This window comes from Falco peregrinus, chromosome 11 (genome assembly GCF_023634155.1).
Source record: "Falco peregrinus isolate bFalPer1 chromosome 11, bFalPer1.pri, whole genome shotgun sequence".
Classification (NCBI taxonomy): Eukaryota; Metazoa; Chordata; class Aves; order Falconiformes; family Falconidae; genus Falco; species Falco peregrinus.
In genome coordinates, this window is record NC_073731.1 from 12317271 (window position 1) to 12340983 (window position 23713).

A 23713-nucleotide genomic window follows, 5' to 3' on the forward strand; every position below is an offset into this window, starting at 1 on the left:
CTAACATCTTCACTGCCTATCATCAGGAGCAAAAGCACATTAAGGAGACAAGTGTCCTACCTCATTTTATGCTCAAATACATTGGGAAAAGTGGCACAGAAGCTAACAGTCCAAAGCTTTGGCACACTGAACCTAATTAAGGGCTATGCAAAGGGGAATTTGGCAGTGGTATTTTGGGAAAAAACGAGGTATTACTTCCTTGCCATGTGCAGTTACCCAGCAGGTATGAGGAAGACAGTTTATTGTTTACCTACTGGGGGCACAATGAATGAGAGGACTCTCTAGACTGATGCCATTACGAGCTAACACATAATCAGAGAAAAACAGTGGATGAGGAGCAGCTAGAGTGAGACTAGATTGAGGAAGGAAAACAAATGGGAGAAGCAGCAGCCTACCTGTAACCCAAAACACAACTAAGGTGACGATTAGCACAACAAGGATGGAATGTAAAAGGAGGGTTGGATTCCCAGGTACGGCAGAGAGAAGGTCATAGATGCTTTAATATACATTTTATCTTCCTCTTTACAATCTGACAGCTTATATATATTTATTTCATATTTAATTAAAAGGGCCTTATGCGGTTCTCACAGAGCTACCCTTCCTCAAAAAAGGGGAGGTAATGGGGGGGGAGTTATTTCAGATTTGCTACAAGGGAGGAGGGAGAAAAATTTTTAGATTTGCTGCAAGAGCCATGGCAGGAAACAAAGGCAGAGATAGTCTGGCATGATAGGGCCGTGGAGTTTATCCTGGTATCTAGAGAACTTGAGTAAGCACTGAGATGCCCTCCCACAAGGACTTTAATAAGGCTGCATGCTCAGCATGCTCCCTGGAACTGCAGCACGCACGTATTTCCCTGCAACAGTGTGTCCCCCTCTGTCAGCAAAAGGAGATGCTGAAGCTCTCAGCTGAGTACTGAATTTCTGGCAGCACCTAACAGTTCAGCTTCCAGCTGCTGCTGCACAGCGAATTAATCAGGGCTGAAGAACTGGAGCAGAGCAAGCCCCCACAGCTTCCGAGAGGGTGGCTGGTTGTCACCCTGTTTGTCTGTCCCCAGATGACATGACACACAAGCTGCACTGGGGAAGCTTGCTGCTCTCTCCTGTGCTTTGAGTGAAAACAAAGGGCACAGCTTCGTCCTTGGATTTAGCTGTATGGCTAGGTGCAGGAAGACAGCACAGCTCTTCTCTCTGACAGTGTCCATAGATCAGCAGTGATACTTTAGCACAGAATGATTTTTCTTCTTGGTTGGACTTGCTCTAGTGACAATTGTCTCTTTCTCCTTTCCCCGTGCCTATGCTTTGAGAATTTGCACCAAGAGAAACAGACCCATTCTAGGCTGCCAGGGCAAGAAGTGTGAATTAGAAAGCAACTTCCTGTGGAGTTCTAAAGAGGGAAATACCAGAGTCAGCATTACAAACTGACACTTCCATTTTGTCAAGTTTGGAAGTAATAGAAATTCTGGGAGCTTGAAGTGGTTCATTTGGTCCAAAAAACATGGAGACTACTAGCCCAAATAATTAATTTTGTTCCCCCACATAACTTGCTCTGAATGCTGTTCTTCTGCCAAAGTAAGGCAGGGTTGGGGGGTGAAAAAGAACATGTCTATCATGTATATGTTAGCAGATGAGCTTCTTGCTCTTGGAAGGAGAACAAATTACAAACTTGGGAATAAGCAAACAGTGGAAAATAGGTCTGACTGAAAATGCTCAAGTCCTATCCAGTGACATTTTTAACTGAAGCAGATGACCAGCCTGATTACAGTAGCTGGCACCATCTTCCTCTCATTGCACCTTGGCACTAGTCTGAATGCCACTACAGTTGCATCCTCTCCCACTAATATAAGCAAGGGACCAAGGAGCGCAGTTCTGACATCTGCCTTGTGCACAGCTAACTTGTGGGTACATCAAGAAAGGGAAATATTTTGGAGGTTTTCCAGCCCAAGCCTAAGGGTGAACTTCTCTGAGGGGTGGCTCCCCTCCCCTAATCATTCAGAGCTACCGGGAGAGAAAAGGTGAAAGCCAGTTATCAGCTAACAGTTTTCTACTCGTGGACCAGTACAAGTTAGAGCAGCGAGGGAAGGCTACATCTGAACTACTGAGTTGTGGGTTACTGCAATGCAAGTAAGCCTAGGCTGAGCTGTTCTGCTTCCCCATCCTCACTGGAGCTTTCCCGCATCAGTATGCTGGAGATAAATGTGTCAGCTCTGTTACCATTGCACACTCCCCCACTTCTCCCTTTGTTTAGTGGGAACAGTGGAAAAAAGTTTGCCAGAGACTATCAAGGCTCCAGGAGTCCTTTCAGACATAAGGCCTAGATTCAGCTTGAAAAGCCAGGCAGCACACACAGACTGTGTCTGGGGCAGCAGGAAGCCGCTCCTGCTCAGAGCAATGAGGTGAAAGTTCCACAGCTGGGAGACATGCGAGCAAGCTGCATGAGGGAGGGCTGAACTAGCTTAACAGAAATATCCACAGAAGACCACGCACAAACATGTTACCCCTGCAGTCAGAACTGCTGTCCCACAGAGCAACATGGGCAGAAGGGTGACAAGAACAAATGTCCTGTGAAAGCATGGGGACAGAAACATTTCTGACATACACAGGAGAAGGGACAGCTGAGGTGAGCTGGGATCAAGTGAAAAGAGAAGGATCAACCTGGAACATGACAAGGAAGAGCAGGTGGTTAAATATCATGCTATTCCTGAAAATATCCAGACAAACTAAAGTTCCTGTGTCTCTTGGACTATGGAAAAGGTGCCCAAGACAGGCCACATATCACAGAACATTTGAAGCCAGACAGCAGAAAATTGCAAAGAATCCTCTGAGTCTAGGACAGGACAGCTAAAGGCATAGAGACCCAACACTGCTCTCCCATTACACAAGTAGGCTCAAACATAAGGCACCACTCAGCACCAACATCAATTTAATTCTTCCCTCTTCAGGACAGGAACAGGGCAGATGCCCCTGGGGTTACATCAGCAAGCAGCAAGGGACAAACCGCACTGGGAAATCCCAGCTAAACATGCAGGCAACAGAACCACTCTACTCAAGACAACCCAGACCTGGGTGAGGGAAGAACGTAGTTCTTCTGAGTCACTGAGGTGCAGTCTGCTCAGCTGTCCAAAACTGCAACTGAAAGGACAGCTCCAGCAAAACAAAACCAGTCTTCTTCCTACTGTTCTGTCCTGTTCCTAAGAGGCAGCAGGTTATCATCGCCCTACACAGCCCCAAAAGTAGTGAAGGAAGCAAGTCCAAGTCCGTGAAACTACAGGGTCAATGCAACTGCTTTGGCTGTTGTGTTCAATACAGCATTGGAAACAACTGGAATGTCTCGGGCAACTCTCTGAAAGGGTGGCATGTTGGGTCCTTCCAATGTGTCCAGGATACCTGCAGGAAACAGAAAAAGGGGGAGTGGCAAGAGTTAGTTCAGTTGCACAGATGTTTTTGTCTCTCTGGCCAGGTAGTGGTCGATGGCAACAGGGCCCAAGGACATACAAAGCACTTGCAGGTGATGGGAGGAGACACCTAGTCCCAAACACTGAACAGGAGTAAACGCATCCATCCGGAGACCAAAGGGCACAGATCAGAGCTTGTCCGTGGGGCGGGGAAACCGCATGTTCCCAAGAGGAACATAGATCTTTTCACTTTGAGGGTGCCAGATCCCCATCTGACCTGAACGCAGACATTGCCAGGGATGCTGTTTTGCTGAGGCAGGTTGGTAAGATCCCATCACCACCTCATCCCAACACAGATCCTGTTCTTAGACCAATTGTTTGTTTTCATCCTGAGATACCCTTGCAGACTCACATCAGGAGCTGCAGTGTGGAATTTTTATCACTGCAATACAAACATAAACCGTGCTTGGCAGGAAACACGCATACAGATACAAGTGTCCTCCAGTCCGTCAATTACCCTCTCAAGACTGATAATCAGTCTCGGAGTGCCTTGAAGAAAATTGCTTGGAGTATATGTTATCCTATTTCATCTGCTGAAATGTTGCAGATCAGAGCTCAGAACCTTCACCATAAGAATGGATCTAGGAAAGAATCGTATTTACATCTAAAAAGACTTGTAATGCTATGCTATAACCCTCGATTATGCAGATTTATCTGAAATATGAACAAGTCTGGCTGCCTGAACTCATAAAGAGGCTTGCGGAACAGCATATTTAGGTATTTGGAAACTCTCTAGTGATAAGGTGGGAGAAGACTTTTTTTTTTATTATTTTTTTTTTTAATAAAAGGAGATTGAGCCTTTGTTGGGAGAAAAAAAAAAGACACAGAAAGGGGACCCAAACATGTATAGCCCAGTAAACAACACCAACAGGGGAAGATGCAGCTTCTGCCATTTGTGTTGTACAACACAAGATAAAAAAGGTGTAACAGAAAGAAGGAAGACAACTTGTGACACATTTCCTGATCAGAGAAAAGCAACCTGACTTCAGCAAGATTCAGAAAGGGACCGGACATCTGCATGCAAGAACAGTCAGTGCTGTTATATTTCACTTGTGGGGAAAGAATAAGCGTCCTGCCTCACAACTTAGGTCTTAAGTATTAAAACTCGGTGTACAGAAACTACCCCACATCTACCTGTTGCCCTACTTCGACAGTTTTCTCTAATAAAGCTAGTACTGATCATTCTTGAGTTGGAAACTGGCACAGATGCCCTCAGGTCAGATCCAAACTGTCCATCCTTTCTCTCAGAGAGAGCAAAAAGCAGCTCCTCTTCCCTCAGATCGAACAGGATAAGTCTTCATATCTCCCTTGCTTACCTTCCACCACCTTGTGATAAGCAAAGTGCAGATAAAGGAGGAAAAGCATATGCAGAGCAGCAAGGGTCCCACACAGGATGAGCCGCTGGGTATGCCCCACGGTGCGCGATACCAACACAGCAACCTAGGAGAGAGGTGGAGATTAGAGACAACGTAGCTTGTACCTGAGCCTCTGGCACTGCAGTCAGGAGCACACAGGAGGATAGACCAAATAGCAGCAGCCAGGAGAAACACTGCTCAGAGCCTTTTTTGCAGTTGGCACCAACAAGTTCAGAATAATCTGACTTGCTTTTGTGTAGGTGAACCTTGCCCAGTCTTGCCAACGAGTGCAGGATGCTCAGGCACATGGGAGCAAGGGCTGTAATGGAGTAAACTTCCTGCAGCTGTTAGAATGGGTGAGGATATTAATCCAAGCATCACCACCGTACACCAGTGGCCAAATAACCCAGAAGCATCAAGCTGTTCTTCACAGCAGCCTGACTGGCTGTGAAATGAACTGACAGGCCCAAGGAACAGGCCCATTTTTGTACCCAGAAGAGGAGGGCTGCATGGCTGCCCATCCCTTACCATTCGTAGCGTAGAGAGTCCACCAACAACCAACCAGAAGATATAGAAGAGGGAGTGGAAGTGGATGTTATAGGTGACAAGAAGAGTGATGCAGTGTCCAAAAAGACCATAGCCCTGACAACAGAAACATCCATGTTACAAGCGTCAGCCTCACAGAAGGGGCCACTGATCAACAGCACGAGCATCCCATTCCTGCAGCGCTTCACAAACCACTCATTCAATGCCAAAAAGCCAACCAGCACAACAATTTTAACAGCAGCTCACACCCAAATAATCTTTCTGAAGGATTCACAGGGATGTCAGAGATTGCAGCAACTTGGGAAAGAGAGGGAAGTTTTTTTACCACCAGGCTCTCAGATCAGGAAGTGCAAAGCAGGAGACCTGCACAAAGGAACTCTCTCACTGTGCCTGGGATGGGGCAGGTCAGAAGAACATCCCAGGTTGTCCCACTGCAGTTACCTGGGACGACCAGTCTAACAAGGACTTTTCCCATTCCCTGGGAACAGCTTGTGCTGGAACACCATGCAGCCAACTTGCATCTTGGGGCAGCTCCATCTGTACATACCAACAGTGACAGCATCTGCACCATCGTGATTTGGGCATTGCACAGATATGCCAGGAAATAGATGAAAGAGGAGACGCCCAACCAGTAACCGAAGCAAGTGCCAATGGCTGTGCCCATCAGTGTGCCTTCCCTCTGTGGAGACAGCATCAGGATGAGGAGGACTCAAAGAAGTGACCTACCAGCACCCAAATTCCACCTCAGAGAGTCCCAGAGCCTTTCTAGGCATTATCAAATAGTTAGCTAGCAGTGTTCAGGGTGCCACATGACCTACACCCCAGCTCTCCCAGCAGCAGAGCATCAAGACTTTCTGATGCGTGCTTCCTCTCATCCCCAAATCAACAGCTTCTTCCTCGAATCTATCTGCTTTTCAGCAAAATACTAATCAGTCATGGAAGAGGTCTCCTGTCTTTTTCCTAATATCATTATAGGAACTCAGAGCCCAGTCAAACCAGAACTTATCACCGAGACTTGACGTACAATTATGGTGTCTGAGGTCTTCATCCCGTGCAAAAGGATGGCCACAAGTGTGAAAACCAGCATGAGGGGTCCATACAGCTCGCCTGCAATCTTCTACAGGAGGAGATAGATCAGGGAAGGTTTGGTTAGTGCTCCTGAATACCAGGCTCCCCACCCCAAGCGATGTGAGAAATGCCCTGGATGAGGTTTTATTACTTGGCTGCCTCAGAAGTAACAGCAAGGCTGCTGCTGACAGAAGCCAGGCAGAATAGGTTGTGTCATAAGGAGCCTGGGATATGCAAAGTCTATAACTGTACCAGCACTAAAGGTAGCAAGCACACTGAGGTTTGGAACAACCACAGGAAAGGGATTACTAACATTTTCAGCGAGATGAACCTGTAACAAACCCAGGTCCTGAATAACATGGACTACTTCAGTTTTACAAGGTGTCTGTGGGACATGCCCTTGGCCAGGGAGTCTGATTCAGCAACAAGGAACTCACCTGTGGGAAATTAATCATCTTCACAGGAATCATGGACTCCAGCAGTCTGCATCACAGCAAAGCAGGGAATGACAGCAGAAGCAAGGAGGACAACAGGATGGTTAACAAGATGCTTCAAAAGCAAAAGATCCCATACACCCATTACCAGTATTTCCTGCTGTGGTCACAGGCCTTGGGGGACAGAGATTCCTTCTAAAGAGTCACGGAAGGTTACTAAAGGAGAAAAACCTTACTGATCAGTGGGTTAACTTTGCTGGAGGGGTGGTGGTGGGATTCAATGAAAACGTTTAGGGGCCCACTCAGGGATGAGAGACCGTTGACAGAACGGCAGGAAGGAAAAGGCACCTTTCTTCATCCATCCTCACAAAACTTTGCCTTTTTGGACACAGCTGTGTTGCAAACCCAAAACAGGCCACATGATGCAGCCAAGTCCTAAAAGGCTGAAGATGTCCCAAAGCCTCCTCTTGTGCCCTGAGCAGCCACGCAGGGTGACAGGCGAGGGGGCTGGCAGCCCACCTGCGGGACCTTGTCGGGAGGCCGGGACACCGCAGCGGGACACCGCAGTGTGCTTCCCCGCAAGGCGCCCTCCTGCAGGGCTGCAGCCCGGCCGGCTTGCTTGCCTCGGGGGGACAGCCAGCCCCCTCCCCCCCCCCCCCCCCGGCGGAGACGGCCCGGGCCGGGCCCTGCCCACCTGGCTCGCACTTGGACGGGCTCCACGTCGAAGTATGGCCGGAGGATGTCGATGTTGGCGTAGAGGCTGAAGGCCCTGGAGGCCTGCCGCTTCCCCACCTGCCACATCTGCGGAGAGAAGGGAGCTGGCAGCGGGCGGGGGGGCGCCCCGCGGCGGGGGGCGGCGGGGGGCCGCGCTCACCTGGTCAGCCACCTGCCGGCCCAGCTGCCCCCGCAGCCCCTTCATGCCCAGGAACTCCCCGTCCTCCTCCTCGGCGGCCCCCGCCTCGCCCTCCGCCTCCTCCTCCTCCTCCTCCTTCATGCGCTGGTGCATCTCCCCCATGTCCTCGAAGCTGGAGCCCGACGTGTCGTCCATGTTCTCCATGTCGATGACGGCGGAGCCGCCACCCTGCGCCGGGGCAGACAGCGTCAGCGCCCGCCCGGCTCGGCTCTGCGCTCCGCCGCCCCCGGCCCGGCCCCACCTGCATGTTGTCCTCGAAGCCGCCCCAGTCGGCGGTGCTGCCGCCGGTGCCGCTCCTGCCGCCGCCCGCCGCCGGCGCCGCCATGGTGCCGGCCGGGCCCGCGCCGCGCTGGCTGCCGCCGCTCGCCAGCGGCCCAGCGCCCGGATGTGACGTTCGCAGCGGGGCCGCTCCCACGCTCTCGCGAGGGCGGGCGGGCGCCGCCATCTTGTGTGTGGCGCAGGCCGGGGCAGGCGCGGCGCGGGGGGGCGCGGCGAGCAGAGGCGGCGGGGATGCGCAGCCACGCGGCCCCCGGGCGGGCGGGCCGGCCGGCGGCGCTGGCGGGGAAGCGTCGCGCTCCCCGGGAGCGTCGCGGCCACGCGTGGGCGGGCGGAGGCCCGTCACGTGCAGGGGAGCCCCGCCCCGCGGGCCGGGCCGGCGGCGGCCATGGCGGGCAGGCGGCGCACCGACGAGCTGCGGGACCGCGTGGTGCTGGGCGAGTTCGGCGTCCGCAACGTGCGTGAGTGGGGCGCGGCGGAGCGCGGGGGGCGCCCGGCTGCCGGCCCCCTCACCGTCCCGCCTCTCCGCCTCCCCGCAGGTCCACACCACCGACTTCCCCGGCAACTACCCGGGCTACGATGACGCCTGGGACCAGCGGCGCTTCGAGGAGGTGGGCGAGGGCCGGGGGCGGGGGGAGGCCGGGGTGGGGGCGGGGGTCGCGTCCCAGCCGCGGCGCCCGGCGTGACCCGCGGCGGGTGGCCCCGCAGGCGTTCCGCGTGGACATCGTCCGTGAGGAGGAGGGCGCGCTGGAGTTCGACATGGTGGGCATCGACGCCGCCATCGCCAACGCGTTCCGCCGCATCCTGCTGGCCGAGGTACCGCCGCGGGCGGGGGCTGCGGGGGAGGCCGGGGGCGCCGGCCTGGGGGTGGGGGCAGTTGCCTGGGGGCGTCCTGCCTTACCTCAGCCCCTGGGACTGGGTTCGGAGGAGAGGCGCAGGTTCGTGCTGCACGTGTGCCAGCAGCCCAGGGTTAGGGCCTTAGCAGCGTCAGCAGTAGCGCTTGTTGCTCTTCAGGGTGCTGTTGGTACTGTCCATGGATGGACCTGCCTTTCACCTTTGTGATCGTTTGTTTAAGAACAAAAAACGGGGAAGGGGGTGTATCAGGTGTAAGCGCATATTGGGTAGCCTGGTTTGGCAGAAATAGCGCTGAAGATATTCTGCAGGGCAATTATTTATGGGAGAGAATAGGCACTCTAGAGGGATATTTAGTTGGCGCATAGTTCAGCTGTCGTCTTGCACTGACTTCGTCTCTGGTCTCCCTGAGGTGCCAACCATGGCTGTAGAGAAAGTCTTTGTGTACAACAACACATCCATTGTGCAGGATGAAATTCTGGCTCACCGCTTGGGCCTCATCCCTATCCGGGCTGACCCTCGACTCTTCGAATATAGAAACCAAGGTGAGTCTTGGATCAAACAGAAATATTGCAAGTTCCCCCCAAAGCAGGAAATCAGGGTTGCATAAACTGAGCAGAAGTGTGAATCTGCGGAGTCTCATGCTTTTCTTCCCTTCTCAGGAGATGAAGAAGGCACAGAAATTGATACTCTGCAGTTCCAGCTGAAAATAAAATGCAGCCGAAACCCTCAGGCAGCCAAGGAATCATCTGATCCTAATGAACTATATTTCAATCACAAAGGTGAGATGTCTCCTAAAAATAGGTGCTGTTTTTTTTCTTTTTTGGTCTTGGGAGACAGGATTTGGTCTGTTGTCTCAGCCCTGTGAGCAGAGCAAGCTGGTGCCCATTCTGCTAAGCTTATTTTTCCCATTTCTAGTGCTGTTTTGAGACAGTAGCTGGCTGATACTTTTGGCTTCTCTTCACAGTGTACAGTAAACATATGACGTGGGTGCCCTTGGGGAATCAGACAGACCTTTTTCCAGACGCTGACTTCCGACCTGTTCATGATGACATCCTCATTGCACTGTTGCGACCTGGCCAGGAAATAGATGTGCTTATGCACTGTGTCAAGGGTATAGGTGAGTTGTGGGTCCTGGGGGCAGCGGGAGGAGGAATGTGAGTGCTTGAACTAGGGTACAGCTGTGTGAGGGGTGGAGAACCAGCTTTCCCCCTGCACCTTCAGGCCCTGTCATCCCTGCACTCATTCAGAGGTCTGCACTCACCCTTGACTCTTAATTCTTCATGCAGGAAAAGATCATGCCAAGTTTTCTCCTGTGGCCACAGCTAGTTATCGACTGCTTCCTGACATTACTCTCCTGCAGCCTGTTGAGGATGAGGCAGCTGAGATGTTGCAGAAGTGCTTTTCCCCTGGAGTCATTGAGATCCAGAATATCAAGGGTACTTTTTTCGTGCTCTAAGTGCCTTATATCTAACAAGCCTTAGCAGAGACTAAGAGACTACAGCCAAAGCCTGTAGAGACACAACCACATTTTGTGGAGAAAACCATGTTGTGATGTTGCCTTGCTGATAAGCAGCTGCTCACGCTATTCTGAGCCTGGTTTTATGAGTGAGTGAGTGGCTGTCACGTGCAGATGCGTTGGGTGATGAACTGGGATGTCCCTGAAATGCTAAGGCATTGGGTGCCTGACTGCAGGGCTTTGCAGCTGCTGACCACAGCTTCCAGCACTGTTCAGTTGTCTGTAAGACTGGGTAGTGAGCTTGCTCTTCCCAGAAGCTGAGCATGCACGAGACTTCATGTGTCCTGCCCAGGGGTGCATACAAGCTTTGCGTTTGGGTTGGAACTGTTCAAGACCAGTACTGTCAGGTTAGAGTTTTGTCTTGGGGATGTGCTAATTCTTTATTGGTGGCTTCACTGCCTTTGCTGATGGGGGAGTGCATGTTTGAGGGGTAAGCACCTGCTGTTACCACAAGGCACCCATCTGCTGCCGGTGCCCATGTTGTTTAATCTTTTCCCCTTTAGGAAAAAAGGTGGCAAGAGTAGCCAATGCACGGCTGGACATGTTCAGCCGAGAAGTTTTCCGTCATGAGAGTCTGAAAAACCTTGTGCGCCTGGCAAGAGTACGAAACCATTACATCTGTAAGTGCCCCATTTTCCATAGAACATAGAGCCCTGCTGTGGTTGTGCAAACAAGCAGAGACTGGCCAGCGTGTACAGCTGGGTGTCTGCCTTCCCCTTCCCTCCCACATCATCAGCATTGATACATTCGTATTCCAGTGGGTAACTACTGAGGCTGTGGTTTAGTGTTGCTTTGGGATCAAATGTGTTTGTCCTTCTGCAGAGGAATTATAGAGGACTGTATGAAAAATTTATTTGTAAAAAGGTTGTAATGATTGTTAAAAACATAAGGTATGAAATGTTAAAAAAAGGGGGGGGGAAGTTAATTAGCACTGATAATATACAACTGTGGGTTGGCTTCAGGGGGGGTGGGTTGGCCGATGTAGATAAGGTGCAGGTGTGGCTGGTTAAGTTAAGTGGTTGAGAGCCAGTGAAGAGAGAGCAGCCGAGGAAGAAGCAAGGGAAGAGAGAGTGGGCCCTGGATGAGGTGAGATGGCAGCAGAGGGACTGTATGAAGAGTATGCTGGTATGAGATGGTAAAAGACCTTGTTGCAGCTTGATAGTTTGGAGAGTGCTGTGACGTCCTTGCTGCCAGCAAATCGTTACATTCTTCTCTGGCTGTGAAGATCTGCCTTGTCAGAAGGGCGGTATAAGGGAAGATGAGGGACAGGAATGCTGGGGCCAGGGGTAGGCTGAGGCAGCCTAGTGGCTGTACTGACCGATGTCTCTGTGCAGTTTCAGTGGAGTCGACGGGTATCCTGCCTCCAGATGTGCTGGTGAGTGAAGCCATCAAGATCCTGATGGGAAAGTGTCAGCGCTTCCTGAATGAGCTGGACTCTGTGCCTATGGAGTGACTAGGCTGTAGCTGGGAAGTGTGTCCCTGCGCTGCTGTTCTGGGCTGCCTGCACCTGCCGGCAGGGGTGATTTATCTTCCGTAGGCAAGAGGTCTGAGACGGGCTTGTTAAGAGTCCTAGGATGATCTCTTTGGATTTGGCTTCTGTTGGTAATGAGCCTCAGTGAGGAGATGCACTAAAATAAAGGCTTTTCTTTACAGCTGTCTCCTTCTCTGCTCATCACAATTGTGAGACTGTAATACACAGAGAAGAAAGTGGCAGCAGGTGTAAAGATGAATAATAGCATTTATTTTAGATTGTATGAAGTATGAGAAGATGACTGATACAGCAGTGTAGTAAAGCACTCACAGTGGGTCAGTGAGATTTAGCAAGTTAGTATCAGCGCAAAACTTTTGCAGGTGTCTCAGACCAGCTCAGGAGTAGTTAATGTGACAGCTGAAAGGCTGTGCTGTCAGAAGGCTGGGACACTTCTCCCATGAAGAAAGGCTGAGGGCTGGGGTTGTTCAGCCTGGAGAAGAGAAGGCTCTGGGAAGACCTTATCGTGGCCTTTCAGTATGTAAAGGGGACATGGAGGTATGGCCTGTAGTGATGGGTTTTAAACTGGTAGAAGGTAGACTTAGATTGGACAGAAGACCCTGATCTAGTGAAATATGACCCCGACAACAGCAGGGCGTGTTGGACTAGATGGTATTTGATGGTCTTTTCTAGCCCAAACAATCTATGGTAACAGTATTGGGCTTCTCTGTGCAAAGGTGGGGTTTGAAAACATGCTCTGTAAGGACTTGACCATCCCTTTTTAAATATCTTGAGGTAAGGCATTTCTCCCCAGGTGTTAGATTTGACTGCTCTGTTCTCCTTTTCAGTGACTGAATGTACTTTGGGCTGTCTTTGAAGCAGAACTGGATGGTGGAGAGCTGGTGACAGTCATGGGCCTGGCTTTACCCAGGGAAGCCTGGGAGGACTTGCAAGTTAGTCTCGGTGGTGAGCACTGTTAGCCAGCAGCAGGGTAGGTCTTGGCTTGTGAACGTCTCTTGACAAACTGATGAAGGAACTGGAACTTCAGGGAACAGCCGGGAGTACCAGTGTGTCCCAGTTGCTTGAGTCAGTCCTCACTACAATGCTAGAATTTAGCGTAGCAATCATACTTTTATCTGCTTCGCTGAGATGCAGTTACTTGTGCTGTAAACATCCTTACAGGTGTTAAGGTGGATGTGCTGTAGGGAATAGGCAAGCTTGGTGTCCTGGCTGTAATCCCAACCTGTCCCATGTCACTACGCTGTGTTGCAGACCCATGCCCTGCTTCCAGGTATTTTTGCAGAGAGCTGGTAATTGGTTGCTGGGGGAACTGGCTGCTTCCCTGTGAGAGCTATTCTGGGAGCTGTCGGTGTTTCACAGCTGTGTTTGCTGACTCTTGCACCACACCCTCTTTCAGCAGGCTTGCAGGGCCCTTTGCTGCTGAACGCATCCCGCAGGGTCTCGTTCATCCCCTGACCCTTGGAAGGGAGTGCTGGGAACCCAAGAGCTAGGCCTAAGTCCTGTGGTTTGCACCTCTCGGTTTAGAGCTCCTAACAGCCTTCACCATGATGCCTCCTCCCCCAGGGCTTTTTGCTTGCTGAAAACTTAGCTCAGCTGTGCAGTACTTGCCTGGTGTATGAGGAACTCTGTGTGTAGTCCCAGTGCCAGCTTAAAGCATAGAAAAGTTCCTCTCCACCTGGACTGGGGCTAGTTCTTAATCAACACCCATTTAGGTGTTAATCCCATTGGAAAAACACTGATTTCTGTCTTGATCCTTTCAGTTTAAACATGCTGAGCTGGGTTACAGTTGGGGCCCTGGGAAAAGGTTTTATAACAAAAATTTACACGACGGTGCTCAGGCACACCTCTTTGAGACCTTCTACTTTTGCTGCAAGAGGGACCTTTCATGCAACCTTCAGACCAAGGTAGAGACCAAAGGCAATAGCTACGTCACCGTCCTGTTGTAGCTGTGTTACCGAAAAGGTCAGCCGAGAGCATTGCGGCTGAACTGCAGTACTAGCACAAGACACTGTTTCTCCCAGCAGTAGCCAGGGTTGGGCTTGGAGGCTACTTCAGTAGTATACGCACCTTTCTGTGCGTATTTGCCATACTGCTTATGGGACATAGCCTGGAATAGGCATGCCAAAGGGTTTCACTTCGGCAACATTGAGCCTTCAAGCTGTAAGCTGGGACCTAGCAGCTGTTGTGGAATTAATATAACCAGCTGTGAGTGACATAAATACTTTAAAATGCAATTTTCCCCTTGCCTTCTAATTTGATTAGGTAGTCTGGAATGGTTCATCCCCTCCCTCATAATGTATGTTGACTACCAGCAAAGGTGCTCCCTGTGTGGTAGCTGGAATAAGAAGTGCTGGCTGGACAATCCTTAGGAGGGCAATCTGGGCAAAGCAGAGGTCTCGGATCTTACCGAAACAGATAAAAGAATAAAAATGAAGCATGACACTGTGTGTATGAAACTGGAATAGCTTTACTGACATTCAGAGGTGTAACACAACCAGTTCAGAGACAGCTTTGGATTTAAACATTCCTACAAAAAAAGGTTCTAAAAACCATTTAAAAAAAAAACAACCCCTTGTGTCTAGCATGAAGTCACAGGATGTTAAAAATATCACAACACAATAAATACACCCAGCCTTTGCTAAAGCCAGGAGCCACGTTAGCTCAGAGGTTAAAAAAGTTTTGAGGCCAGGAAGAAAGTGGAGGGTGCTGGTGGAACAGCAGGGGCAGGAGGGTGAGTGGATTCCTAAGGGCTGCTCTTCCTTTCTGCATTCCCATCCCTCCCAACTCCAGCTATTCTATCCAGTCTGTCCAAGTGGAGACACCATGTTCTCTGCCCACCAGATTATTCCTTGTTTTGTCTTCGGATGGCAAAACTGCCAGCCAGCTCTGGACAGACGCTCCCAGCTCCTGTGCTAACGCTAGGATAGACCAACGGAACCACTTGTCATGTAAGAAAAACCAGCTTTGCAGACTGGAGTGGCATAATAAGAGTCCCACCTCATCCAAAACCCAGTTTCTGACCTGGCTCCCCCCTGTAAACTGCAGAATTACCGCCCCCTCTCCTGCCCCACCATGCAATTCTCCAAGTACCAGGCTGGTTAAAAAACACAGGCTACTGTCACCTCCACAGCAACAGGGTGAGGAAATCCCTTTTGGTTTGCAGGTGCTTCAGATATTGGTCCGGATTTTGCGTACCCTGCACTGGCCATGTTCTAATCTACAGGACATGGTAAAAAGAAAAAGATAATAAAAAAAAATCTGTCCTGCTCCCCCTGAGAGATGTCCAAGAAAGGCTGGCACAAAGGAAAAGCCTTCCATTTGGCTCTGGGTAGAACAAGCTGTATGATCATATATACATACATATATATGTATGTATGTATCTGTATGACAGTGTCTGCCTCTTTCTAGAGAGCAGCTGCACCTTAGAAAAGGCTGATCTCGAGGGAGATCCTAGAGCACTGCCAGGCTGCCTGGCACGCAGCCCTCAGCCCAAGGCTCAGCACCCCGGAGGGAAACAGATTCATCAGAGTACAAGTCCGCAAGGGACAAGAGCCGACAGGCATGACCGGAGTGTCTGATACGCTCCCCACAAAGCCTGGCTACTAGCACCCGGAGGAAGATTAGGGTAGCCCTTTTTCCCATGGCGCACTACTCTGCCTTTTGCATGAATCCTGAGCCCCAGGGTATGAAGAGGTGGAACAAGAGTGACCCAAGGCTACAGGATGACCAGGCTTTACCTAATGGAGCCTATGGGCTCAGCTCCCACCTTGCAGAGAAGCAAAGGTCTAAAGATGCTCATCCAATGGAGGGGAAGGAATCAGGGAAAGCTTAATACACTGGTTCAAATGCCACCACAGGCCCCATCCCAATGCAGGGAGGAGAATGGGACAGGGCCTGTAAAGGGCTTTATTCAGACGAACGCTTGTGGAGGCGATGACAAAGAGAATCTAACGTGCTTACTATGTGGAGAGACAGAATACAAGGTAGGGGTGGAGATGGTTGCAACAGCCCAGGCTCAGGGCTCGAAGAGTGCAGTGAGACCCTCTCCATCCTCATTTTCTAGCACATCCGTCTCCAATGATGGCTTCACCTTTTTGAAGAGAGATGGGAGGTTCCGGATATGAACCTCCTTGCGGAACTGCTCCCCAAGGGGCTTCTGCAGAGGACAGACAAGGCAGGCATCAGTCACTACTGCCTTCATACCCTGCCTCAGCTCAGAGGCTGCTTGCAGCTCAGAGGCAGACCCCAGATTCTGAGTAATGCCCAGGCCTGGATCCTGCATTTGCATGTTGGGGACTCTCAAGCCTGGTCCTTCCCAGGTGCCAGGGCACAGAGATAACCACCAGGGCACCGGCTGCCAAGCTTCTAATCCCGTGCCATCAGGCTCCCAACATCACCATCCTCACAAAAGCCCAGCACCCACCTAACAGTGTCCCTCAAAGGTTTTTAACACCCTGTTCCCCTGGGCACCCTTGTGCAGGGTGCCCCCCCGCCTCTCAGTCAGAAATCATTGCTGGAGAGGCTGCTCAGTCGGGCTGCTACCCCTGCTGCACCTCTGAGCTGAAGACAGAGCAAACACAGAATAGACCGCAATGCCCTCCTGGATAGGGGGAGGCGCGGCTGGGGAGAGGCAGGCAGGCTGGCTTTCTGCAGCATATGGGTGTGAAATGAAACGGGTTCATTTTCCTCATGGATATCACTTACTCCAATGCAACCTGTGATGAGGCGCTTGAAATGATCCTTCCGGCGCTTGTCTGCCACCTTCTGCAGTGTTGGGTTGAGAAGCTTTGAATCAAACTGCTCCAAGGAGTCCCTCTGGATGTCTGGGATCTGCTCCATCACTGCCTTCAGCTCAGCGTAGCGAGGGCGCTGCAGGGAGCCATACAGTTAACACAGCTCTGCTTTAGAAGCAGCCCTGCCCTCCTTGGGGGACCATTAGCTCCTCCGCCCCTACCCAAGCACACATGGGATTGGTTTTCCACCACTCCCCAGCCAACCTTGCATCTAGATAACAAGTGGAATTTCTCACCAAGGCCTCATAGATCTGGAAAGCCAGGTGGACCAGAGCTGCCATGCAGCCATCGTGCTGCCCGTGTGTCTGTAAGCCCTTCAGCACGCTTGTGAAAAACCAGGACACAGCATCAGGCAGGAGGTTTCCTGGAAGCACCTGGGGAAGAGGCAATATTAGCACGGAAGCAGGATACTGATACATGACTGCTTTTCTGCAGCAGCTCAGTCTTCCTGAGGAGAAGATGCCCAGGGGTGAAGCAGCCATGCTTCTCACTACATTCAGAGCTTCATCTCCCAACCCTGCCAGAAGTAATCCCTTCTTCCTCCCAGAGGTACCTGTTTGAGCAGCGGCCAGCAAAGCTGTGTTGTGGTTCTTTGGCAGGACAAGGTGTCCTTCCAGGAGAGGGATGCGTAGGCAGTGATCAGCAGCGCAGTGCAGACATCCTGAAAAGGAGCCAGAGAGGGAAACCAGTCAAAGGAACTATTTCCCACCTCCAGGGTTCAAACGTGAAGGAAGCCAAGAAGAAATCCAGGAGCTCCTTGGGGCTGTCTTCTGAGAATCTGGCATGCTGCTGCTCCAGCTGAAGTGCTTAAAGGCACCCAGTGTGCACAACCATAGCCATGAAGAATCAAGTTCAAGTAAACCTGCTCCCTTCATCTCACTCCCATGAGCTGCTACTCTCAAGTCACTGCAAAAGCTTCTACAACAGCTTCTGAAGCTTCTGAGGCATCCACAGCAGAGGAGGAATGCAGAGGTATTGGGATGAAGGCACTCTGCACAGTGGATTACGTTAACACTGTGGCTCCTATGCCAGCTCTGGCACATTTTACAGAAAAAAGAGCTGCTGGGTGAAGTTCTTCCTCATGAAGGCTGGAGCCCAGGACGGAGGCAGAGCCAGGGAGCACCTTGGGGGCAGTACAACTAAGGCCTCACCTGCAGAAGGGCTGAAACTCTGTAGCTGCGTGTTACACTGGATCCCAATCCCCATTTGCTTTGTGGCTTCTGCAGCCATTAACAAGGCCCTTAAAAAAATATGTAAGGTCCCAAGAGAAGATTCTCACACTGAGGGATGCTCCAGCAGCCTAGATCGCTGTATCAGCACCTGGCTGCACCACAGACAAGTGTGACAGGAAGGATGGTGAAAGTCAGAGCACACACTCTTACCTCTTGCTTCATCAGACACTTGCCAAGCTCCGTAAGCTCTGCGCTGGCAGGGGGAGTCACCTCTGTGGCCATCGCCTCATCATCTGCAGAGCAGAGCAAAGAGCACTGTGAACGTGGCCTCCCGAGGACTGCGGGTGACACAGAGAGGCACAGCGAGAACTCAGCTGGGAGCCAGGACACAGCACACAGTCAGTATGCTGGCACAGCCTGCCAGAACATCTCTCTCCAAGCAGAAAGCACCCGCACCCTTTGGGGAGCAGGAAGGGCACCTAGTGAGCGACCTTCAGCTCTCTGGGAGACTGCACATCCCCTCTTCTCGGTACCTTAAGAATCAGCTGCTCAAACATGCTACCTGTGAATCCTACAGCACGTTTATTCCTAGGTTAATTGGGTTTTCCTGTGGCCCCCAGACATGCTGGGCAGGACAGAGCTGAAGGCTTCTTAACCAAACCTATACCACACCCCTCACACAGAACTTCCAGCAACAGGCCAGCCTCTCCTTCAAGAAATGCATGAGGAAATGGGAAAAGTGCTCGTGTACACCAAGGGCAGGAAAGGCAAAGGTAGGCATTTACTCACCGTCTCCATCTACAGCAGCAGTAGTGTTATGCTCAACACCTTTCTTAGAAACACAGCAAACGGCTGCAAAAACAGTTGCAGGTCAGAGGAGCGGAAAAGCAAGATGCTACTTCAGTACACGCAGAGATTATCCTACAGACTCTGATGGGCTCACAGCTGCTTCAAGCTCCCCCAGCTCTTACACAGCACTTGCAGAAGCTCTTATACAGCACTTTGCAGAAGAATCTGCAAACCCAGTATGAAAGCCACATACTGCACTACCTGGAAGGCTGAAACACCCCACCCACAGCATCCTCCCACAGCGGAACCTGCTGTACAGTGGCTGCTTCAGACTACTGAGAACCAGGAATGTGCAAAACCATTTGAAGCCATAACCCAAGAAGAACATTATCTTAAGGCAAGAAAGGAGATGGAAGGTCGAGGATCTGAAATCTCTACGTGGAGTCAATATTCCCAGCCTCTGTGCTCAAAGCCATGCTGACAAAAACACAATGTTGGAGAGAAAAGGAACACAAATAAGGGAGATTGCTTTGCAGGAGGGACTCCTCCCACCTGTCTGGCTAGAAACATGGCGACTGTCAGCAACAAAACTGCTCTATGCTCAGATTGCCCATAAATTGATGTCCTGTACTGGGCTCCAGGGCAGAGGAAGGGAGAACCCAGATTCCAAAGGAGGACTGGACTTCTACAAAGACAGTGCCAAAACCATGGAGCCCTAAATGCTAACCTAACAGAAGGAAGCACCTTTTCTGAAGGTTTTTAATTGATCTCTTACTAGGTTTTTGCTAAGATTTTGGCAGGGTTACCCGTCTCACACCTGGTTTCTAAGGATTATGTTAAATACTGGCCATTATAGTTAAGTTTTACCGCACACTGGAAATTCCTTTTGTCCTCTCCGGGGCAAACTTCTCAAATATCCCAGGGGACCTAGCTTGATTTCACTTACTGATGAGATCCATGACTTCTCGGGTCAGCAGCCTGACCAGCTGTTCCTCAAGCATCTCCTGAGACTCGGGGTTGTCATCTGCAGCATCATCCTCACTGAGGACAAGAGGTTTTAGTGTGAAGGGAGCCAATGTCTGAAAGTATCCCCTCTGCCCAAGCACAGCAAATGAGTCACCATCAGAGTAAACAGTGTTTTCCAGCTCTCTGCTGTCAGGACTGTTCCCTGGGCAAAGGGCCACATGTAAGACCAAAGCTCCATCCCACTCCCCATCTCCCCCTCGTATCAAGGTACGGACACTTACCAGAGCATGCTTCGCTGGTTGATCACCTGCCATTTCTGAGACAACCTCTGTTCAAAACAAAAGGGAAGATTCAATACCTTCCTAAGGAGCCATGCCTGACACAATGCAAAGAGGCTACACAGCTGATAGCAGCTCAAGAGCTTTCAACACAGCTCTCATGCCAAGTCCCATTTTGAATGGGGAAGAACTGCCACCAGCTGTGCTGAAGATGCTGTGGCTGTGCTGGCTGTAAGAATCTGAGCGAGCTTTCAGGAAAAGGAGAGGACACAGGCCAAAAAAAAACCCAAACCCACAAAAATTCTCAGGGCTGAAGGTCTGAGGAGCAAATGTTTGAATTCACAGCAAGGGGTGCTGTGCAACAGCCAGAGTTCAACGCACCATAAAAGCCCTCCCTGAACAGCATCAAAATCATTAAGCATCGAGGCTCTGCCCTGGTGTCTGCTAGCTTTGGAGAGACAGATGTCCTCACATGTTGCTGCCACCTGCTACAGGGAGTCTGGTCTGCCAAGGAGCCGGCATCGAACAAGCTGTTTTCTTACCATGTGCAGATAGGTAAAGAGTGGTCCCAGCATGGGGCATACAAGGGTTTCGTAGTATTCTGAAGGGCAGGAGAGTACCAAGGGCTTCACAAACACACCTGCATAGACTAGTTAAGGAAGAGATCCAGCACACATGGCCAGCTGCTAGGGAGACTGCAGCACACTGCCCGAACCAGTCCATTCCACTGGGAGGCCAAGCAACAGACACCCCAAAGCCCATCTTCTCACAGCCCTGAATTAACAAGTGACATCTCTACGCTGCAAGAGCATGAAATATTCAGCCCCTTCCCCTGACAGTTCAGCTGAGAAAGCTGAGGGTACTAGCATCCTTTTCCCAGCTGTAAGACTGAATGTCCAGCCCTGGAAAGTGGGCTGGGAACTCCAGATGGCCTCCCACACAAGCACGAAGTCTAGTCAGACATCCTACTGCCAAGCCGCTACACTATCCAAGCCTCCTTGCCCCCTAGGAGGGACTACCCACCTCCCATGCGGAATCCAGGACCACATAATTCTTTGTATTTACTCTCTCTGATCCCACTGCACTGCTGTTCCTGCTCATGCCCACCTAGGCTCACACCTCATCCACACCAGGCGTATCCCTGTTTGTTTACCTCCTCCATCACCCCTCTTTGGCTTGGCCATACTGAACAATTTATGTGTTCAAAGCCTCCCTAGCTGGCTGGAGACAGTGATGGAAGGATACGGAGCATGGGACGCAGTCTGTAATCAGGAATGTTGTTGAGGTTGATGAAAGCTGAGCTGAGGAGCTGGGTGGCAAGTCCCTCAACAGTGTAGAAATCCTGTTGCATGGAGGGGCCTGCATTTCCCAGGATGTGGAAACTTCAACAAAAAAACAAGTCAGTTGCAAGTCTGCTAGAGAACAGGTACTATGCCTCTGGTCTGCAAAGGTTACAAGTACTGTCATCTTGATATTAGATAGTTGCCATGTTCTTAAACAAATACTATAGAGGAATTTTAGCACAGCATCTCTTTTTTTCTGGGGTACCTGCAGAGGGGACAATGAATTAAGCATTTAAGTACTAAAATGTACTTTCAAGTGCTGATGTATCCCAACACATGATTAAAAGTGGCAGAGAGTCAGACTAGGTCTGGGTATCAGGTAAGTGCTCAATCCAACTACCTAACCGCAGAAAGGCTAAAATCAGATCCACATTTTGAGGTACTTTCTCCAGCGCCTGTGTTCCACATATATGCAGTAGGTTACAACCACTGAGTACAGTTCACAACTGCAGCTCGTACTTGGATATTATAGGATACAGCTCACATGAAAAGTCTTAACTCTAGAAGAAGTCAGCACCCAGCAATAGCCTACTGCTTCAGCTGTGCAATGGTGAATGGGGATTTCTGGTGCTCTTACCAGTTGTCGTAGAGAGTACAAAAGAAGCCCTGCATCCTTTCTAAGACCGTTTTGTAAACAGGAGAGTCATAAAGCTCCAGCAGAGGCTGAGGTAGACCTGTTGGAATGAATAAGCTTCAGCTACATTGACAGAGCACGGTGCACCTTCAGAACATGCTGGGGAGGCCCCAGCCAACTTGTCAGCAGCGAGGGTCGACAAGATCAACACGCAGCCAAACGGGAAGAGGTGCAGCAACCCTGGGGCAGAACCTCCCCTCAGAGGTAAGCCAAGTTCAGGTTGGCTGTACCCAGAGCAGAGGTGTTCCCACTAAGGTTGTTATAGCCCCCTCATTTCTCCAAAGCAAAACTTACTGGAGCTATCAGAACCCAGTCAGGAGCAACGCTGACAGCTGTGCAGCTCCTCCAATAGCTCATCTCTACAGGTTTGTATTCATCTCTGTCAGGACACAAGCTACTGCTGAACTGTGATACTAAAAAGTTTAGAGCAGAGATCAAGACCCTGTTGCTTTACATGCAGTGGTTCACCGACAGAGTTTGTAAGTCACAGAAAACAGGAAAAGGAAGCATCTCCTCATTTTACAGATAGGAAACGGGGATAAAGAAGACAAAGCAACTTCCCCAAAATATTTCACTATCAGAACCTGAAATTTCCAGACTCACGGTTTACACTTTATCCACAAAGCCACCCACTTCTGCTTGGCTGGAAAGGCTTGTGTTCACAAGCTCAAACCTGTTTTAAGACAGTTCCAGAAACCTCTTTCTAATACACTGTCTGGAAAAACGGGACAAAACCATACTGCAGGACCTGGTCTTACCCTCCAGGACAGGTCTCTGCACCAGCACTCAGGGATCCTGCTGGGAACCAATTCTGCTCAAAGGCAGACAACTACAGCAACACCAGCCTCTCCAGCCTGAAATGCCATGTTGCAGAGACCGCCACCCAGCTGGGATAAGCAGTTTGGTAGGGTACTCTTCACTTCATGCAGAAGAAGCCAGTTGGTCTGTGACCAGTAACTTACGTTAACTTCTTCATTTCAGCAGGTTTAAATCAGAGCTCAGCTACAACTACTACAAAGAAGCTGAGCTGCAAATACTACGAAGAAGCTGGCTCTCCAGCCCTCTTCACTTCCACTGCTAATGATGGACCACCACCTCAAACACCTCTGAGAATCTGCCCACACATTCCTCCTGAAGAGAAGCCCCTTACCTAGGATGGCATTCTTCTCCACCTCCAGCATATCTAAGGCCTTTGCAAACGTTTCCCCCAGCCTAGCCACCATCTCCGGCTTGTAGAGATTGTTGTGAGTCCTGAAACAGAAGAGCACTTGGTTTATACTCATGTGGGTCAACCCTTTTTGCCCTTGACAGTGGGATCCTCTCCTTCAGCTTGTGAACCGCTCTTCTGAGGCAGATGATGAGGAAGGTGAGACCAAGCACGTGTGCATGGGATCCCCCTTCCCCACCTGCAAAAATATTGGGGAAGCTGACCCGACAGAGACATGGAGTGACTCCATCTCATGTCCCGAATCTCCTGGCTGCCCCTTCCACTTACTTCAGTTCACCCCACCCCTTGCAAGCACTGGCAGTAAAAACTCCCAGCAATTATCCAGTTGATGCTGGCAACAGCTTATTAGCTTGGCCAAAGGGATCAGAGAATGTATTTTAAAAACCGACAAGACACAGATTCTGTAATCTCAAAAGATCTTCCGCACCTAAGGCCCCTGCAGAGGGAGGGGCTGTATCAAGTCCAAAATACACACACTGCCCCCCAGGAATGGGTCACAGTCCCCAGAATGGCAGGTGGCATTGGAGGGACTCTAGGGAGAACATCAGTCCGATCAGATGTTACTCGTGGCAGACACATGTGCCCCCTGGACAACACATCCAGCTGG

General features: G+C 50.7%; 3 protein-coding genes across 9 annotated transcripts in view; 1 reads left to right on the forward strand and 2 right to left on the reverse strand.

Annotated features, from left to right (window-relative positions):
* Positions 1 to 2902: 2902 nt before the first annotated feature.
* YIPF3 (Yip1 domain family member 3) lies at positions 2903 to 8227 on the reverse strand. Its single transcript, XM_055816260.1, has 9 exons — positions 8009 to 8227; positions 7729 to 7935; positions 7549 to 7655; positions 6858 to 6903; positions 6377 to 6469; positions 5900 to 6031; positions 5335 to 5448; positions 4768 to 4891; positions 2903 to 3383 (listed from the first exon to the last, which is right to left on the reverse strand). The coding sequence occupies exons 1-9, from the start codon at positions 8210 to 8212 to the stop codon at positions 3262 to 3264; spliced, it is 1149 nt and encodes a 382-aa protein (XP_055672235.1). The 5' UTR covers positions 8213 to 8227; the 3' UTR covers positions 2903 to 3261.
* Positions 8228 to 8284: 57 nt separating this feature from the next.
* On the forward strand, positions 8285 to 12064 carry POLR1C (RNA polymerase I and III subunit C). Of its 2 annotated transcripts, XM_055816262.1 has the most exons (9): positions 8285 to 8500; positions 8583 to 8654; positions 8752 to 8859; positions 9308 to 9440; positions 9558 to 9677; positions 9863 to 10015; positions 10185 to 10334; positions 10918 to 11034; positions 11749 to 12064. In XM_055816262.1, the coding sequence occupies exons 1-9, from the start codon at positions 8432 to 8434 to the stop codon at positions 11865 to 11867; spliced, it is 1041 nt and encodes a 346-aa protein (XP_055672237.1). In that variant the 5' UTR covers positions 8285 to 8431; the 3' UTR covers positions 11868 to 12064. The 2 variants fall into 2 exon arrangements, with proteins under 2 accessions (XP_055672237.1, XP_055672236.1); XM_055816261.1 differs by lacking the exon at positions 8752 to 8859.
* Positions 12065 to 14352: 2288 nt separating this feature from the next.
* XPO5 (exportin 5) overlaps positions 14353 to 23713 on the reverse strand; it is a 32047-nt gene continuing 22686 nt past the window's right edge. For all 6 annotated transcript variants that reach the window (XM_055816252.1, XM_055816253.1, XM_055816251.1 and 3 more), the window contains 12 exons: positions 23029 to 23129; positions 21822 to 21918; positions 21147 to 21283; positions 20444 to 20541; positions 19905 to 19951; positions 19604 to 19698; positions 18658 to 18720; positions 18079 to 18161; positions 17250 to 17357; positions 16933 to 17070; positions 16608 to 16772; positions 14353 to 16059 (listed from right to left, as the gene is read on the reverse strand). In XM_055816252.1, coding sequence (XP_055672227.1) covers positions 15919 to 16059; positions 16608 to 16772; positions 16933 to 17070; positions 17250 to 17357; positions 18079 to 18161; positions 18658 to 18720; positions 19604 to 19698; positions 19905 to 19951; positions 20444 to 20541; positions 21147 to 21283; positions 21822 to 21918; positions 23029 to 23129 — 1273 coding nt within the window. In that variant the 3' untranslated portion in view covers positions 14353 to 15918. The remainder of the gene's footprint in view (positions 16060 to 16607; positions 16773 to 16932; positions 17071 to 17249; positions 17358 to 18078; positions 18162 to 18657; positions 18721 to 19603; positions 19699 to 19904; positions 19952 to 20443; positions 20542 to 21146; positions 21284 to 21821; positions 21919 to 23028; positions 23130 to 23713) is intronic.